The 19,184-nt window shown below is 31.2% G+C and overlaps 2 protein-coding genes across 4 annotated transcripts in view; one reads left to right on the plus strand and one right to left on the minus strand.

The window, feature by feature from the left end:
- Window positions 1-1,145, plus strand: part of LOC105194816 (cation-independent mannose-6-phosphate receptor) — a 28,486-nt gene extending 27,341 nt beyond the window's left edge. Inside the window, exon 17 of the mRNA XM_011159925.3 lies at window positions 772-1,145. The gene's annotated coding sequence lies outside the window, so the exon portion shown is untranslated. The remainder of the gene's footprint in view (window positions 1-771) is intronic.
- Window positions 21-18,419, minus strand: LOC105194814 (CD109 antigen). 3 transcript variants are annotated; one of them, XM_011159918.3, is made up of 28 exons: window positions 18,194-18,419; window positions 14,913-14,988; window positions 14,030-14,222; window positions 13,688-13,912; window positions 13,273-13,523; window positions 12,885-13,043; window positions 12,279-12,450; window positions 11,991-12,182; window positions 11,816-11,917; window positions 11,606-11,739; window positions 11,321-11,441; window positions 10,667-10,810; window positions 10,459-10,578; window positions 10,320-10,374; window positions 6,756-6,978; window positions 4,881-4,998; window positions 4,130-4,316; window positions 3,816-3,976; window positions 3,600-3,738; window positions 2,917-3,035; window positions 2,705-2,844; window positions 2,361-2,580; window positions 1,830-2,219; window positions 1,579-1,728; window positions 1,327-1,502; window positions 843-1,014; window positions 592-694; window positions 21-459 (listed from the first exon to the last, which is right to left on the minus strand). In XM_011159918.3, the coding sequence occupies exons 2-28, from the start codon at window positions 14,969-14,971 to the stop codon at window positions 254-256; spliced, it is 4,431 nt and encodes a 1,476-aa protein (XP_011158220.1). In that variant the 5' UTR covers window positions 14,972-14,988; window positions 18,194-18,419; the 3' UTR covers window positions 21-253. The 3 variants fall into 3 exon arrangements, with proteins under 3 accessions (XP_011158220.1, XP_011158223.1, XP_039304701.1); XM_011159921.3 differs by lacking the exon at window positions 6,756-6,978 and adding an exon at window positions 9,895-10,045; XM_039448767.1 differs by lacking the exon at window positions 18,194-18,419 and adding an exon at window positions 17,847-18,053.
- Between the last annotated feature and the right edge of the window lie 765 nt (window positions 18,420-19,184).

A 19,184-nucleotide genomic window follows, 5' to 3' on the forward strand; every position in this document is an offset into this window, starting at 1 on the left:
AAGAAAATAATATCTGCTAATTAATAACAAGAAACATTTTCAAGTTTTATTATAGACTTAGTATTACCATTAAATAATTAAATCTTATGTTAGTTTGATTTAGACATTTCATAAAAAGAGTGTAATATCTTATATTCTGTATAACAAGTAGGTATACTTTGGTCGCAACTTATATAGCTTCTTTACGTTATTCTGTTAGATTTAAAATTTATAGTATAATATAATGAAATAATTATTTTCAGTAACAATATAATTACAAGTACTTATGAAGCAAATAGTAAAACGAGAAGAATATAAATTGCAAATATACACAAGCATAAACATGAGACGCGGCGGACGTCCTAACATTGTCCTTTTGTTTACCAGGTTTTGAAACGCATATGTCTTCGCAATCTTCATCTTCGCATAAATCACACAAAGTTGTCTTTCTAGGCTCGTAAAACGCTCTTGCTCGTCTCGCTGCGCATGAAGAAACATAGCAAAATAGTATATTTTTAAAAATCTTAGCCGCTTTATACATACATATATTTCTATTTTTAAATATTTTATATTTTTTTGGCCAAATTGGTAAAACATTTATATTATACTTACACGAATCATAATAGTCATATATGGAAACCGGAACTGGTTTTTGCTTAGCTACTTTATGCGTCCTAAATGCGGATACAGTTGGACAATATTCTTCCTTCACCATCTACAATAATAAACAATTTTTCTCATTTTTCCTATATTAATTGCTTTTCTTTTTTAATACGTATTAACTTTTTTCAGATTTTTACGGAAACTATTAAAATAATTTCCGTTAAATGGTAATTGTTTACGACCTGTGGCATACACTCTACCTTGTCAAAGTATAAAACCACCATTGTGTCACCATTTCTCGTTTCCACACGCTTTACATACGATGATATTTCTAAACTCGGTAATGAATCCCTGTCTACTGTGAAGCCAGAAGGTAAGCTTACTTCCATAACAGCCATATTACTCTCGTTTGTTTCCTCGGTTGGAACAAATCTGGTGATAAATAATTTGATTATAATTTTTGATCATCAGAATTGTATAATATTGTACATTGCTGTTTAAGAACCAAATTATTCTATCATTATTTTTCAATTTTTTGAAAAATTAAACTGAATTAAGTATAGTATTTCACATGTGCATCCTTCATTGTCAGGTTCGAAAAATAAATTAAAAATTCTTTCTCGTTTATGATAATTCACAAAATTTTTAAAAAAGGCGTTAATACTTAAAAAAAAATGTTGTTTTTCATACATTTAAAATTGTTAGATTTAGACAATATTAAATATATGTAAAACGAGAACATACCCTGAACATATGGAAAGTTGTAAATGATTAGCATTGGAGTTTTTATCCACTTGAGGATCCAATGTAAACAACGGGAATGCTCCTGTGACGTTCAAATTATATTGATAGGAAACTTGCACGAGTACAAAGCCTTTACCAGATGCTGTTATATTAACGTATCGTGTTTTCGTAGGTAGCTGCAAAAAATGCAAAAGTATTAATATTTTGTATTAATAACGCATAATGTACATGCAACAATTTGTTCAAACTTACTATCTGTTTTTGTAGTATCATAGAATTACCGCCATTTATGTTTATATAGCCTTGACCTTCTTCATGTTTAAACGCGATTCGAACTGAACTCGCGTCCTTCGACAATTTTTCAGCAAGCTTCGCTAATGCTTGAAGTCCGATAACAGTGTCCTAAATTATTTCATGCATAAATTTTTAATTGAACTTTGGCTTATCTTCCTTCTACGCATATTTCAGATAATAATTTTATATTTTGTTAAGTGGTTGCTTACTTGTGTCGACGCGAAGCCGCCTTCTGTATTTCGTTGCTTGACGAGCCACTTCATTACGGGAATCGCGTCCGTGACTAAATTGCGTTTGAGATACAAAAGTAAAGCGTATGATGTCATTTCGACATCGACGGAACGCGGCAAAGAATAGTGTGGATTTTTATTGTCCTTCGGTATAGGTTTACTCCACCATTTGAGATCCCCTTTTGTCATAGTTTTCGATTCCAAGAAGTTAAATGCCGATGTCTCATACGGGTGCTTCGCCAAATTTAAGGCGTAGGCGCACAGGCTCAATGCGTACGTATCGTTTAATCCATCCATATTACGAACGATATAGTCAACAGCCTTGTTTATAACGTTACGATATCTTGGAACGTATTGATCGGGAGATAACTGCAATGCGTTCGATTTCAGTAATTGTATCGTGTGGAAAATGCAATTCTTATTTTGTATATTATTTTAAATGACATATTTTTAGCGGTTGTGTCTCTTTAAATTAAATAAGCTATTAAATTAAAAAGATATCGCGCTTACCTCATTTTCGAGAAAAGCAATAAGCGTGTACGCCGTTAGAGCGAGTCCATTAGCGGCCCCACCCTGCATGTCGCGATGGCTAACTTTTCCTACTTCGGGGAAAGAGCCGTTTGGTGCTTGATTGTTGGCCAGCCACTGTAATGCCTCGTTTATGATTCTATCCTCAACCGCTATGTATTCTCCTGCTTGCTTGAAAGATTTTGCTACGAAGGCTGTAAGCCTGGAATAACGAAATAACTTTATATAGATATTGTGATTTAAATAGGCGTATTTCATCTTGAAATAATTGAAACAGATGTAATAATTGTTAAATAATACACGCAACTATTTTATTTTGCGCGTACCATGTGCTTCCGCTAGAATCCGACATGCCAAACGCGCTGAACGAACCATCGCTATGTCTGTAAGTCAACTCCTGCTGGTAGCCGATATCTAGATATTTTAACGCTTTGCTTTGTACGGCTTGTGTTAATTGATTCGTATTCTGAAAAGTTTTTTTTTAATACAAATTATATGTTAGCGTGTGTCATAGGGCAAAAGAGAAAGTTATCAGTACCTTGAGGTAATTTAGAATGACGATATTTGGCACAAAGTTAAGCATATTCTGCTCGCCGCAGCCAAATGGCATTCTTATTAAATTTGCCAAGTTCGGGATACTAGGACCCAAGATATCGCCTGTAATAATATACATTTGATAAAGAAATAGGACATTTTTCAAATTGAGTAAAAAGCTAACGATTTTGTTCTCCTATGATCAATAAAGAAGGAAAGTGTTACACCAAAATCGCATTTAAAAGACATTAGGATTATTATATACTTTAAACAATTACCTGTAAATGATTGTTTAAGAAAAATATTAAAATAGACTTCAGAATATTATTTTTTTGCAAGTTGATTGATATTTTTGGGATCTAATTTTTATATAGACTTGATTGAAATAACATTTTTTACTTGAAAATGTAATTATCTTAAGTTAATTTTGTTGAGTGTAATAATTCTACACAAATTCTGTGTGAGTGTAATAATTCTACACAATTTTAATAATTTAAACTGAAAAATTCCGTTTGTTGAATTATGTTGTAAATAACTACATACATTATACTGTAAAATACTTCTGGATTGACACTCATTGATATACAAAGTCTGATAGAGATTGATTTGGGAAAATCAATAATGAAAATCAACAAGATCTTTTTAAATTGGAAACAACAATATATGTATAATCTAAGCTATTATTACCAACTGCAGATATTTGAATATTTTCGGATCCTGGAACTGCATTATTGGGTATGTTGATGGTGACATTTGCACCTCCCTGTTCAGCATTTCTCAAGTCCAGAAATACCGCTTCATTCTTATATTGCGTTTCTCCCTCAGCCTTAAAATAAAACAATGTTTACGTTTATTGTCGAGCAATCGCACGAACAAAAAAAATATAGGAATGAAGATCATTACATTGACAAGTAACTTATGTTCGACACTATCACCAGCCATAACGCTATTAGCGGTCGCTTTTATAGTGATGTATCCCAACTCTCTTGGAATGATCATGAACGACACACTTGAACCGGAATTGGCTTTTACGTCAACTTTCTTTCTGCGATATAACTCCAATTCTGAAAAATGACAATTTAATTCTATGAATTTATCGTAATTGTATCACTATATTTGTAAATTGCATACGTTTACTATAATTACTTATAACTTAAATTATAAGTTAGAACTTATTGCTATCTTATCTTTTCGGAGTTAAGTAACGTTACACTTACTCGGTGCATCGTGAACTTCATTAGAAACTTCCGCGAAGTCGAATTGTCCTTCGTTTGTTAGCAAAACCTCGGCTGTCAAATCTTTATTCATGTAATTGAACACTACAATTTGTATCCCTACGATTTCTCCTCGTATTACCGAGTACGGTAGATCGACGGATATGAAGAAAGGCTTGAATACTTTTAACTAAAAAAGAGAAAAAAAATATATATATATATATATATATTTAATAGTATATTAATATAATAGTTTCGTAATTATTGTTGCATTTGTTTTGTTATAATATTCACTTAAATTTTATTGTGTTCTCATACATTTTAATTAATTATATGTATGATAATGTATCTTTTCATGTGTGTATAAATTAAATTTTTTTTACCTTTTAATTAATTTAATTAAATTAATGAAATTAATTAGATTAAATTTATACACGCGTATATGAAATGATAATTGTTAAATATATAATCCAACGTTGCGTCATTTATTAATTAAAGGAAAAGATTGGTAGAAAATCAATAAAATTCTAACAGAAGGGAACTTACGAGAAAAAAAATCGAAGAGAAACTTATGTTAAACAAATTTTGAGCAAATTTATTATTTACTTTTTTATGGTAAATTAAATTATTAAATTTATCTCTCAAAAAAGTTTATCAAATAAATTGGGTTTTTTGTGATAAATTCAATCTTTGAACTTTTTACATATAAATACGTATAATACAAATTATATAAATATGTTATGTATTTAACAACCTTTCTGGGTTCCTCTATAAGGCCTAATCCGTGCGCGTCGTTAACAGAAAATGCAGTCAATACCCATGATGTAATGGAATCCGGTACGGTACGCCGTAATTCCGTTTTTCCATTATACCTGAAAGAGTATATGTATTTAATGTTTCCATAATCGCGCAACAAAGTGAAATATTTAGAGGATATTTTACAGCTTGTGTACCATCGTTCAGAGAAAAAAACAAACTGAAATATATGACGAACTGATCTACCTCCGAAAAGTAATGTTTCGGATAGCGATGAAGATTATATTACAGCTTTCTGTAATGAAGCGATAATATATAGGTACACGATATAAGCAAGTTGATGTAATATGAGAAAAAACCGTGTTAAATTTTTACATTTGTATCCTTCACCTTTTACAAATGCGGAAAGACACGTTTCATATGTAATATATATGATATACAAATAAGGAACAGTGTTACAAACAAAAATCGATTGTTCCTCTGTGAATGGCATGACGCAAGACATCACTTTCCAAGAACTGAGATATGCATGATACGTAGAACAAGCCTTTGTAACACAACTTACATTTACATTCTTGAGAAGTATGAGACCTTTACCTTGATCAACTTTCACGTAACTGTACAATACGATAGGCACGTTATTTACAAATATACAAGGTGTCACGAAAACACACTTGCAAAGGGCAAATTCTGCCAATATCAAAGTTGAAGCAATTTTACTTTGAAACAATTGATTTCTTTCTTCTATTTTTTTACATGCACCCTGCATATACAGAGTCCTAAGTAACACAAAATAATTGAAGGGTATATTTCTTCATTTTATACAGTAAAAAGTTTTGTGTTAAATTTAACACATTTAATACGTTTCATAAATGTTCTAAACTTCCACTTCTAAAGGTCCACTTGAAAAAGGAGTTACAAAAAAGTTTTTTTTTGCTGTGTTCGGAGAAAAATAAAATAGACCATTTCTTGTAATTTTTAAGACGAGCAATCCAATGGCGTTAGTTGAAATTATGTTACATGATAGAAATATATAAAACATTTAATTTTAAAACTTCCGTAACAACTTTCTTTTTCTGATAATTTAACATAAAATGGATGTTATAAAAAGTATAATAACATAAATCATGTGTAAAAATTACCACAAAGAAAATATAACACAATTTGGAAACAAATTATGCATATTTCTGCCGTAAAATTAACATTTATAATATATCGACACATTTTATCTATTTATATTAGAATTTACGTTTCAAAACTATATTTTTATGTTATTTGTTTGTTCACCCGTAAATTAGATTTTTTAACGCTAAGAAGTATTGAATGTCATTTCAATACAAAATATTCAACTATAACGCAATCACATTACATTAAATTAATACTATGTTAAAAATTTAACAAAAATTTAACAAAAAAAACAAAGACCAATTTTAATACACAATACAAAATGTGTAACACAAATACAAAATGTTTTTGACTTTATAGAAAGGAAAGGTTCTATAAACATGTGCTCTAAATTACTTTGTTTAAAATTTAATATGATTATCCATCATTAAATGGCACATCCTTGATTGATAAACAAGTTTTATCGGTATTTGAAGATGGTTTTCAATATCACATGCATACGTATTAAATTTAAATAAAATTTTTCTAAGCATTTTTTTTTCGAAATTTTTGTATTTTGTTCTTAACTTTGTAACATTTTGTATTTCGAAAATGAAGTAGTTTTGAACATATATTCATAGGACTTTTTCTTCCTAAAATAAATCACGAAATATTCCCTTTAATTTTTTGTATTTAGGAATCATCCTGTATACCACATAGACGTGCATAAACACACTAAAAGTATACAAGAAGTATACGAAATAAATACCCTGAAGAGAAGTTTGTGAAAAGCCAGGTGTTTAAGATGTCATGCATTAGGAATACACGGGGCTTATTCCAGACAGGGGTTGGGATGCGAGAGAAGGCGTAAGGACCTGCCAGCGGTGGTCTTGTCGCTAATCTGTGCGTGACAGGTGGACCAAGGTCTGGTCGAAGCGTGGACACCCCATGAGGCGAGCCCGTTATTCTACCTTCCAAAATTTGTGGTAATCCTGCAATCCAATTCTGCATATTGTATTACATCAGCCCCGATCCTGGATCGAAATAAAGTAACTATACTCAAATACGACTAATCGAAATAATTATACTCAAATACAATCTAATAATTATCTCTCTAATCCACAACAAAAGATGATCACCTTTGAAGAATGTTTCGGATCTATCACTATCTCTTTTAATTATAGCAAGAATTTACTTAACTTTGAAATCAATTCCTCATTTGTAAAAAAAGAAACCTTGAAAAAATATTCTCTAGTAATAAATTTCCAACATTTAATTTATATCTTAAAGAAATGAGAAATGTCGATTTGTATAACTCAAATTGACGTTTCATTTATTGTTAATAAAGTTTTCTTAAAATTGGATTAAGAGGAATTTTGTTACTTAGTTTCATGTCTGAAATTTATTCACCAAAACTTTTTTACGCTGTTTATTAATTCAGCAATTATAAATGTTTTGACGTTAACGTATCGAGAAATTCTTTTCTGATTTTCGATAATGACAGTTCTGCATCATTCTATATAATCAATATTATTAAGCATACATTTTCTCAAATGTAGTTTGAAAAGATAGATATTAAATTATTTAATTCCAATGTAATAATGAATTATACTCAATAGAATAGACAATTTTTTAGAATACCGAAAAATTTAATTGTATACAATGAATTACCTGGAATAATTTTAATACAAGTTAAATACAACGATTAAAGATAAATCTGTACAAAAAAGAGGCTCACTCCCATAATAATTAAATGATAAATGATATTTCATTCCATCAACTCTGTACCTATTGCATCGAAATTCTTAGATTTGCATCTACCTCTGAAAATTTTGTTTACTGAAAGTTTAATTTCAAATAATAAATTTAACAATATTTCAAAATGTCGTGTAAAACTGCAAAATCATCGAAAAATTAAAACTTATTAACATAAAAAAAGATATTCAGAAATAGATGTCTATCTAATGATAAAAATTATATAGTTAAGTTAAAGTTTGTATAGACAGACAAAATACTAAATTTAACTTAGGGTTATATCCGAAATAAATATAGGGTGATGTGGAGTAAAGTGGGATGAGTTTTTTGTTTGCCTCCATAGAAGTGTCAAAAAATTGAATTTTTGAACAATCAATTGTTTTCACTAGAGGTTTTCACGAAAAATACTAACTTTCTATAATTGTGGATTTTCAAAGTTTTAATTTTAAGTTGTATTCTTGGCTATTTTTTCAAAAATGAAAAATTTAGGGCTTTTGAAAAATGGTGAGATAAAGTGGGACACCAAAGAAATTCAGTCAAAACAGCCATAAAACCAACCATAAAACCAACTTAAATAAAACCAACTTCTATGTTTAATCAACGCTTCTCAATAATGAATAATTGAAAATAGAGCAATAAAATCCTTCCCTCTCTCTATAATAGCTATAGCATTTAAACTTATAATTCTTTGATGATTCGCAGTTACTGTCACATTATAGTAATATTTAATATTAAATTTTCTCCATGTATAAGTAATAACATTCGAAATAATTAATAAAATCACTTGATTTGCACTAATTCTTCAAGAAAACATGAAAAACCCACTTTACCTCACTACGTTAATTTGCACGCAATCATTCATTACCGAAACTAGATTAAGTTTCTACATTTTCTTTTTTATTTAGAAAAATAATAGAAAAACGATAACTGTACATAACTTTCCTTTGTTGAACACTTAAAAAACTTGCTTAAATTACGAGTATTATGAACACAAAAAAAACTTTATGAAAATAACTTTTGAGATTGGTCTCGTACAGAACAAAATGTTTGTACACAAACGGTTAATTGAAACATGAGCTGTCATGATAAGCAACAGATGACAATTTTTCGTTTTGCTCTAAACTCACTACTTCATAGAAATACCACTTTACCCCACATCACCTTACTACACATATGTATTCAAGATAACATTACTAAAATCAACGTATTAAATAATATTCAAATAATATACAAATGTACAGAGCATATATGTACACAGCATTTCCCAAATCGGTAGAAATCAACACTGAGATGTGAAAGATCCTGAAAAGTTGAAGATTTTTTTCCGCCACCATAAGTTACCCAATGCCATTTTCCACCACAACTTCAATATGCAACTTTAATGCGAAGCATTCTAGTTTGTTTTATCTCTTGTTCTGTACGTATTCTATACATGTTAATATTTTAAGTATATGAGTGTGGATTGATTTTGAATTATCCACCAAAATTCTTAATCCAAAAAAAAGATCATATCACCATAAAGTAAAATAATAGTTTGAAGTAGTTTAAAGAGAAAAAAAATGATAAAACAATACGGAATGGTTTCTGTTATGTCATTAAATGAATAACCAAGTGAACAAATAATTATTTACAAAATTTTACGAGTAAACGTGAAAATGATACACAGAAAAAAGTGGTATCACACATTAGTATTAAATTAAAACTAATCGTCACTTAGATCTAAAGAGTCCCTCAATGATTTCCATTAAATTATGAGTACAGATTACAAATTAAAAATCTGTATATATGGGATGTAGATTTGTGATCTGTCACCCACGAGTCCGTTGCTCTCACACATATGTCTCTAAATTTCAGCAAAATATATTTGTGTTTTAATATTATGATAGACATTTAAAGAACCTAATGTGATTGTTTTAATAATAATAATGAAAAATTTTAATTCTTGTTTTGATATAAACGTTTTTAATAAATGTTTTTAATAAATAAAACTATATAAAAATTCTTCATATAAACTAGTAACGTTTGTTTAAGATTATTAAATTCTTTAAAGAAGATTTTATATTTTGTTTATATGTGAGACAATGATTGTTGATTTGATACTATTTTTTTCTGTGTAGTGTATGCGTGATAATTTATTATGTCATTGGCATTACCCAGCGTCAAGCGTTTGCCAAAGCCAAGTTTCAGGGAAATTCTTGCGAACTTTGACCTTCTCGGGTGGTAATGCAGCAGTAGCCAGGTCTGCGAATCCGCTGATCCCAGCGGAAGCAAACATCTCGTCTTCGAGACTAGATCTGTAGTATACTACACACATACAAGCTCGGTTAAAAAATATATATCTAATCCGACTGATCGGCTCAACGGTCGATACTGATTAAGAGAATAAATTGAGAACAAGGATGTTATTTTCATGCTATATTATAAGTTGGAATACAGTTATTCTGATGTGTCGCATATTCTACGTAATACTTCAATTTAGAAATACTTTATATTTAATGGATGTGCGCGTTATGTTTTTAAGTGCGCGTTAGTCTTTCACTAAATATAACTATCTTGAATTTTGCATTTCGATACTTACGTACAGGGAAGTTCTCATGAACGTATCCGTTTGTGAGGATTACCACGCCAGTTTTCTATTAGAGACATTCGTTATTTTAATTTCATTATCGGGTAACAATCGAGAGGATACTAAGATGGCATATCATAGAATGTTTTACTTGAAACACATCGTCCGCTGTTCCTGAGCCGGGTCTCCAGAGCGAACGGCCGAAAAACGCATCTGCGTGTGGCGATGATTCTGCCTTGTCGTACGATTGCAACTCCTTGTACACTTGATCCTGTGCGATAATTTACAAATGCAATTAGAATACAATGTACACGTAAAATAGGCATACAGATATTTATGATGTATAACGTATTACGTACATAAGTGATATCATTTCCAGATTTCAGCAAAAGGGATCTCTGATCAACGCCTAGCAGTCCAACGAAGGAATTTGGTTTCGCGGATATCATAAGATTAACGTTGTCACCAGGTTTAACTTCTTCAGGTGTTAATTTAAGATCGATCTATAAGCATACACATTATGATATTATTTGTGCATTTTATAATAAAAACCAATACAACTTACAAAGGAAGATCCGGAAGATTCAATTCGGGAATTCATAAAATTATGAAACTCTGACAATATATAGAATAGAGGATATTTTAAGATGTAATAAACTATTTTTTTGCTGCTCAAATTCACTTATTGTTAAAAGAAGTGAAATCAACCTTAAAAATGGATCCCTTTTTTGCTTTTTTAATTATTAAACAATTAATTATTATTAAACGGTTTTTGATGAGTTTTCTAATCGATAAATTTCATTACAAGAAATAAATTTTCTCTGTGAAATTTTTCCTATCTTTTTTTATTGATGAATAGAACAAAAATGAAAAATAGATCACAATTTTCACGAGTTGATTTTATTTCTTTAGAGTGAATTTGAGTAGCAAAGAAAATAATTTGATGCATCAGAATATCCTTTATGTATGTCAAAGTTTTATAATTTTTTAAATTTTCGTGTATAATAACTCACATGATTTTGTAGCAATCCCGTGAGTTCAACATCTAATGAATCTGCTATTACTTCTCCATCTGTTCGTACGTAGTATACAATTACATGTGCAGTAGGCGCCATGACGTATGTCGCTAAAAATCTGAAACGCATTTATCGTGTAAAATATTAATTTTAAAATGAAACTCATTGCTCGTATGATCGAGTCTCAAAATCATAAATCATCTTCTCTTTATGACTCGAAAGATCTGAACTCGAAATTTGACTGGTGGAAAGTCCAGCATTCTTCCTTACTTAAATACTTACTTGAATGATGTCGTGTACTTGTCTTGCATGTAGATCGATCCGGCATCTAAGATGTCACCGCGACCAAGTATCTCGTAACTTATGTATTTCAACGGTGCGGTAGAATTCACTTCGATTTCAACATAATTGTTCACCTTGCGAATTAAAAGATTGTAAGAATATTACAGTTGAAAATTTTCAATGTAATAATATAACAGATGCAAAATGTACCATTGGTTTTTCCGTTTTCAGAGTTGCTTGAATGTACTCATTGCTCTGGGACATAGCTTGATTAGTCGAGGGAAACCATTCATGAAGATTTAAGTATTGTGCCTGCGTATACACACAAACAATTAAGCATCGCACATTTGTAAATAACTCAAAGGAATTTGATTGATAATTTTACCTCAATATTTAAAGGAAAAGAGATGTTATCCTTCGCCTTAGGCGGATAAAAATCTAGTTGCACCATGCCGTGTTCGTCTAATTTTCTCGAGATATTCGAATACGCCGATTGATTATACGTGTACCCATACGCTATCAAGACGTCGTTTTTCGTATCTTGTACTGGCGATCCGTCGTGATATGCTAATTTTAACTGCAAAGAAAATGTAACACAGTACACACATAATGCATTGTTACATGTGTAATTTGATTTAAATTTGCTTGTTGAGTGTTATAACATTCGACTTACGAAAGCGGTATACTTTAGACCCGGTTTGAAATATTCCGACGTTCTTATCAATTCCATTGTGTACTTGTGCTTATGTAGTGTTATTTGTGTCGAGACGTTTTGCCTTCTGGTAGTTAATTCTTCTTCCACCACCGCGTCAATAATGATGGGCCTTTCATATTCGTCAGTCAATCTATAAGAAAATGTATTACAATGCAATATCCGATATAAAATATTTTATAATTGAAAACTTAACGTACTAAAAAATCAAGTAAAATAACTCTTTACATTTTTTTTTATTCTAAGTAGAAATTTTTTTAAATGCTGTAATATTCCGAGAAGCAAAAGAAAATTCTTCTATTGTATACAACGTCACGTATGCAACCTTGGCCAAAATTATTAGATACCTATATTTTTTTTCGTTTATCTGAAATTCTTTTATTACTTCGTATTGATTACTGACATTATACATAAGTTTAAAGGGTTCTTGAAAAACAAAAGATAATTCACATTGTAATTTCTGTTTAAACCCAGTTAAAAATATTTAAAAAAAAGGTAAGATGCCTAATATTTTGGGCCAAGGCTATATATCTCTGTAACAGCAACCTAATATTATGTCGGATTTACCTTAATTCAGTCAATATATCGAAATCAACTGTAACCTTTCCATTAATCGGTATCACTTTCCTCACTGGTTGTTGGAAAATCGGTTGAATCACGCCCGAAAAAATGTCTGGATAAGCTGTTATCGTAGCTTCACCTTTTACTGGTTTTCCATAAGTATACCTAAATTATGTCCACTTACAAATGAATACTTTCGGTCAAATGTGGCTTAAGCAGGGTCAAATTATTGATTCTTTAAATGAACATGAATTAATGTTTTATGAAAAATTATCCTCACAATCTATTTTCTAGGAACAGAATTACTTGTACTGTATTCATTAACGAAGGGAGTATTTTTTTGCAAAAAGTATCTTTCTTGCAAATTGCTCATGTCGTTAGGATACCCGCTTACTTTGCGTGGATAGTTGCTGTAACTTTTGATTCTTTGAATTGCACATGCTTCGGCGAATCGATCGTCACTTCGAAATTCGGCAGAACGTATTCGGCGACTTCAAATTCCTTTTCGAACGTCTGATCGCCGACATCGGCAACAAACTTCCACTTTCCTAATACTGGCGAATGAGATAGCTCCAATTCATTACCGAAAATACCATGAGTCACTGGTGGTCGAACCCATTGCTTGATACGGTTACCATCGCCATCCTGCATACAATTTTTTTTTTTAAGTATTTATTGTACACTCTCAAGAAAAATTTATTATTTTATCATCACGAATATTAAAGTTTACGCCACATATATAATGAGAAGTTTTATGTGTTACAAACTTATGAGAAAAAAATATGTACATATACATAATATACACTTACGACGACGTATACTTCTGTCGGGCCCACAATGCTCGGTCTTAGCCTCGAATCCAATATTATACAACGAAACATAACTTTATGACCGGGCTTATAAATCGCCCGATCGGTCTGAATAAAAACCGAATAACTTTTGTGTACATATTCGATATCCTTCGATTTATGAAAATCAATACCGGACAAACCGCGTGCTGTAAGTTTGTATTTTCCCGGTGTGGTTTCTCCAATCTGACAAAAATCCATGATATAAATATTAAATTGCAAGATAAATTATACTAAGATAATTTTTATTACTTATTATTAAGAGAGTGTATACGAGTGTGTACTCTACAAGTTCATACGTACGTCTAATCGCAAAATATGAGTGGAGTAAGGCTCCACGACTACTGTCCGAGAAATATTAAATATTTTTCCTGTATCGAGTTCGCCGGTCAGTTCTACATATATCGTTGACGGCGTCGATACACCGGTGACACTTGCCGCTACATGATATTCTGAATCAGGACGTACCACTTTCGGTGCAATAATAGTGTAATACCTTAAAGGAGAACAAGAATCTTCCTTATTCTAATCTCTTTTGCCACATTCTCTTAGAACTTATCAAAAAACTACTGGTATTGTTTAGCGTTAAGGAATTATTCCACGTTACAATACAATCAAGCACGTTAGGCTTTCATAAATGGTAATGCAAACGTGATTTCCTTGGTAGAAAAATGTTCATGAAGTTTTCATTAAATTTAAAATTTTAATGAATATGCAACAAAATTTTAGTTATATCTCGCTGGAGACATTATCTTCTGCATTTTATGGAAAATTTTAATCGGCATTTTAATCAGTTAAAATTCAAACGTAAAATTTCAATGAAAAATTAATACCATTTAATAAAAAAAAGAAGTTTTAATGAATTTGTAATGAAATTACACTGAAAAAATCTTAAGTTTATTCTTTATTCACAAGTTAACGAGACATTTTATGAAATTGACAAATAATAATTAATAATATTTTATTATTTATTATAATGTATAAATTTAATAAAATTTTGATGAAATCACTGATCAATATTCTAAAATGAACATAATATTCAATAAAATATCACCAAAATTTCATTATATGAAAATTTTTCCACCGAAGTTATTATGAAACATGATTTTCTTAAAAAAATCATTTTAAATAAAAGTTACGAAATACACGTGATAATAAATCTGATTTATATGACATTTATACTCACGGTACTGCGGCTACGTTTGAGATTATTCCCGACAGCAGTAAAATGCCTAGCAATTCCATGTTCTAGGAAAAAAATCCTGCGTCGAAGAAAAGATTGCATTTAATGCAACTGATGATTAAGAAGTATTATAATTATGGTTGCATGATTATCCAATGAAAACAAAAATATAAGATATTTAAACAAAATTGAATTTTTTTTACTTTTTACTTAACGTTTTTTGTACTTGTAGACTATCAATTTGTAAAAATATAGCATCAAAATAAGATTGTGAACTAATAATAAACAATTTGTGCTTTCCACAGACTTATCTTCAGATTTTACAATAACAACGGCAATCAATCTTAATTTTTTCCACGAACGTATTATGAGTGAAAACTCAAGAAAGCAGTGATAGGCGCAAATGAATACATAAAAGTCAAGAACGTTAAACATCAGGAGTAATTAGATGCAATTATGTACGTAAGTGACACAATGCACACCGTCGCGCACGCGGAGATGCCCATAATTATATCGCCGTGTAGTTTTCCCTTTTTTGCGAAAGCTTAGTTCGTCACAATACCGGTTTTTCCGGGAGCCTATTATGTATTCGTCATCATTAATTTTGAAGTTGCCATCCGAATGAAGTAATTACTGGCTGAGAGCAGAGAAAAAGACAACGGTTAAATACCACGACCGATTATTCCTCGAATTAATACGAGACTATTAATTCGATACAGCCGTGTCGAATATTGTGATGTTGAAGAGACGAAGAGGAAAAGAGAAATAAAAACTGGGGAATTCCTGCAAAGTATGCGGAAATATTATTGCATATTTACATCCGCGTACGTACTTAACTCATGTCAACGGAATTCGTTTCTATTCGGTGAAGGTTTCCAAAGCGCCATATTTGTATAAAGTTCAAATATTCGTATTGCGCAGATAAATTTTTCGCAGAAATGTAAAAGTGATTAAATGCCACAGTAGCAATGTGGATGCAAAATTCTTGTTATATTTTAGTAGCCTGCTTTATCGTGACTAGCATGAAGGCGTGCTCTGTTTAACTCTCTTTAAACAAACATTGTAAAGAGATAAACTTGCTGTCATATGTATCCCGTAAATAAGCAGTTTTTTTTCCTACAACGAAACGCATAACAGCTTCTTACTGTCACAAAATGCAAAACAGCTTCTTTCTTATCTATTTCAGATAATTTAATAGCTATTCTGATACTCAATAAGATATTTAAACCAATATTATTTTTTATGATTCAAAAACATCTGTTGATAATACGACATTTTCGTAACTCCATTTGCATTATATCTTAATGTAAACTTAATATTGGTTGTCGTATTCACAGTTTTCGTTCTTTGAAGTAAAAAAATTACTGAACACATACTTTAAACATTGTAGAACATAGCAATACAGCGATTTTATAAAGATTTTAATTAATTGTGACATTAAAAAAAGTTGGGATAGTAAACATTTTTGAAAAATAAGTTTTACTAAAAAAATCACAACTGTAGTTTTAAAAGTTCGGAAAAAAACTGTTTTTTTTTTTCAATTTTCCAAGAAAATTCGCAGAAAAATTGAAAAGCTCTAGTTTTTTGAGCTTTTAAAACTTGTAATCATAACTTTTTGAATTTTTAATTTTTTTTATAAAAAAATTGGACTTAGAGATATAGAGCTTAATACTTTTTGGAGTCAAATTGACCGCGTGTGATCGCGAAGAGTTAATAAACTTTTAATTAAAACAAAAATGAAGGAAGAAAGAATTCAATCGGAATAGTTTTAATTTTATATTTTCAATTACATATTTGTATTTAGATAGTTCTTGCTCATATTTTCACTTGATCAACATTACTTTATACTATTTTTATATTTCATATTATCTCCGAAATTTATTCAGATTAAATGCCGCTAAAAATCTAAAGAAATTTAATTTTTCTAAATTGTTCTCTTTGCGAAAAAGTTGCTAATGCGCGAACACTGTGAGCGACAAATATTAGATCGAATTACGCTCTTGGTGCTGAAAGATCCGTAACATTAGTAGGATTTATTTGACACCTTCGCACCGCTTCGCTTCTTTCGCAGAGAAACAAGTTACACATATAACATGGTCATACACAGTAAAAAAATAAAATGTCCCAGAAAGTCCACTCTTATTTTAAGTTATTAAGTTAAAATAAGAGTTATTTTAACTTAACTTTTCAGTTATTTTAACTTAAAATTTAGAGTGGACTTTCTGGGACATACAAAAGTGTTAAATTAGCATTTTATTTTTTTTACGGTGTATTTTTAATTTTAATTTTTCGAGACATTTCTTAATATTTATTTTATTGGAAATATAAAAAATATATTATTCATTAAACTAAATTATTTTAGAAATATGTGTCGATAATTTTTAATTTTTCAGTGTTTTGCTTTTTGTAGATACATTATGAAAAAAATATTAGTAATACTAATATGTAATATTATATTACTAATAATATACATTAGCAATGCAAATATAATGTATGTTGTCGCAAAAGCTAATAATAGTAAAAAAAGTTAATTTAAATACCTTTTAATGTTATACATTTTATTAACGATAACATAAAATAATAATTTCCGGGTTGCAAACGATTGAACAGGTAACTTTTTGTTAGACTAATAACAAACGTTATGTTCTTCAACTAAATTCAGGTAGCGCTATAATTTTAATTAGAGATTTAGTTCCGAGAATAAAGCTAAATTGGAAAGTTGTTATAAACTATAATTTCTCTCGACGCATTCTCGCTGAAGAAAAGATCGACCTCAAATTGATCAGAGAATCTGTCGTTAAGACAATGCGCGGGAAGTGGGACACCCTGTATATGATAATAGAGCGAAATTTCTCAGCATGAAAGTATTCGTATTAGGCCATTCTACTTTCCGCTGGTTTACTCCGTAAATTGGGAAACCGATGGATTTCAACTCACAACTGCCTGTCGAACGTCGATTCCGTCGATTAAATTCACCTGCCGCCAGCGTAGTTGGGCCCGTAAATTGCTGGCCGCAACGAAAGTATTGTGAGCGATTCGTCGCTACGACTTTGGGACTTTCACCAACCGGAGGAGGATTCAGGGCAATTGGAAACGGGGAAAAAGGAAGGAAAAGGGGGCAATGGATCCCGATGAGTCCATTGACTACGGCCGCAAAAAATCCAAGTTTACTCACGAGTTTACTCCGAGTAAAAGAAAAGAAGAAGAAAAGAGTCCTGTTAAGAGGAGGACAAGAGTAAAGAAGGTCGCGTCATCGCGCGAAATAATTCATCTCAGTGACTCACCTGGCCAGAGACGGAAGAGGACACGCCAACTTCTTCCGTTGCACCAAGAAAAATCGCGAACCGGACGACGATCGTCAGCGGATCGCCGGATCGCCGTAGACGGCCGTCGCGTTTTTACGCCTCCGTGCGGGAGGAGACGCCGAATCGGAGGAGTCTCGGAGAGTTAGAGAGTATCCGCGCTTGCTGACGGCCCAACGGTTAAGCGAGCACTGACGACCACTACCAATCATGGCTGCAAGAAACCGGGCAGTGCAGGTTTCCCTCTTCCTCCTCCGCCGCGTCTCTTCTACACCGGGCCACGACGATCTTTACCGTTAGATAAAAATAACGCGATAATGCATCGGCTAGATTCGTAGAACTCTCATCTCGCGAAAATCCCGTCTAGAAATGCACGGTTTATCCCTTGCTCCCTTTAATCGCGCTTTGAGGCACCTAGACTCAAAAGATGCTGGGTAAAACCAAGTTTTGTACCGAGAGTCCAGGTAGAACACAAATCGTAGTGAGATCAAGATGACATCAGGTAGAAGTCAGTTTAGGAAAACTCGTTGCGATGATATCACTTGGTACACTTTTACCGATGATCCGGTAATGAATTTTTTTATATGTATATAATAATTTTTAAGTGATTTTCCAATCAACAATTCGTCACCCCAGCAAACGAAAATGAACACAAATGAATTGAAAATTATAATTTATTTTAATTTATTCGTGTTCGCGCGCTTTAAAGTAGTCTCGGAATATTTTTTAATTCAAATGAGTTGAAATACGAAATGAACTAATTATCATGTCAAATTTGAATGTATTTATATCGATGTTATATTATTTTTGGATTTGAAAAATGTAAAGGGCAAATTAAATGACAATGTCGAAGTGAATTTATTTCTATTTATTTTAATTCAATTTCGTTTGCTGGGACAGAATCATTGTCAAAAATGTATCGAGCGAGATCGTAATAATTTTTTCTAAAATGACTTCTTGATATTTATATTGG

This window comes from Solenopsis invicta, chromosome 1 (assembly GCF_016802725.1).
Source record: "Solenopsis invicta isolate M01_SB chromosome 1, UNIL_Sinv_3.0, whole genome shotgun sequence".
Lineage (NCBI taxonomy): Eukaryota > Metazoa > Arthropoda > Insecta > Hymenoptera > Formicidae > Solenopsis > Solenopsis invicta.

What these genes read in the sequence shown, in the direction of transcription:
- LOC105194814 (XM_011159918.3), bottom strand. Translation starts at nt 14,971, where the DNA reads ATGGAATTGCTAGGCATTTTACTGCTGTCGGGAATAATCTCAAACGTA. An exon ending in CTCATATTTTGCGATTAGAC is followed by an intron (nt 13,913 to 14,029) that starts GTACGTATGAAC and finishes GATTTTTGTCAG; the next exon opens with ATTGGAGAAACCACACCGGG. An exon ending in TTGCTTTTCTCGAAAATGAG is followed by an intron (nt 2,220 to 2,360) that starts GTAAGCGCGATA and finishes AACGCATTGCAG; the next exon opens with TTATCTCCCGATCAATACGT.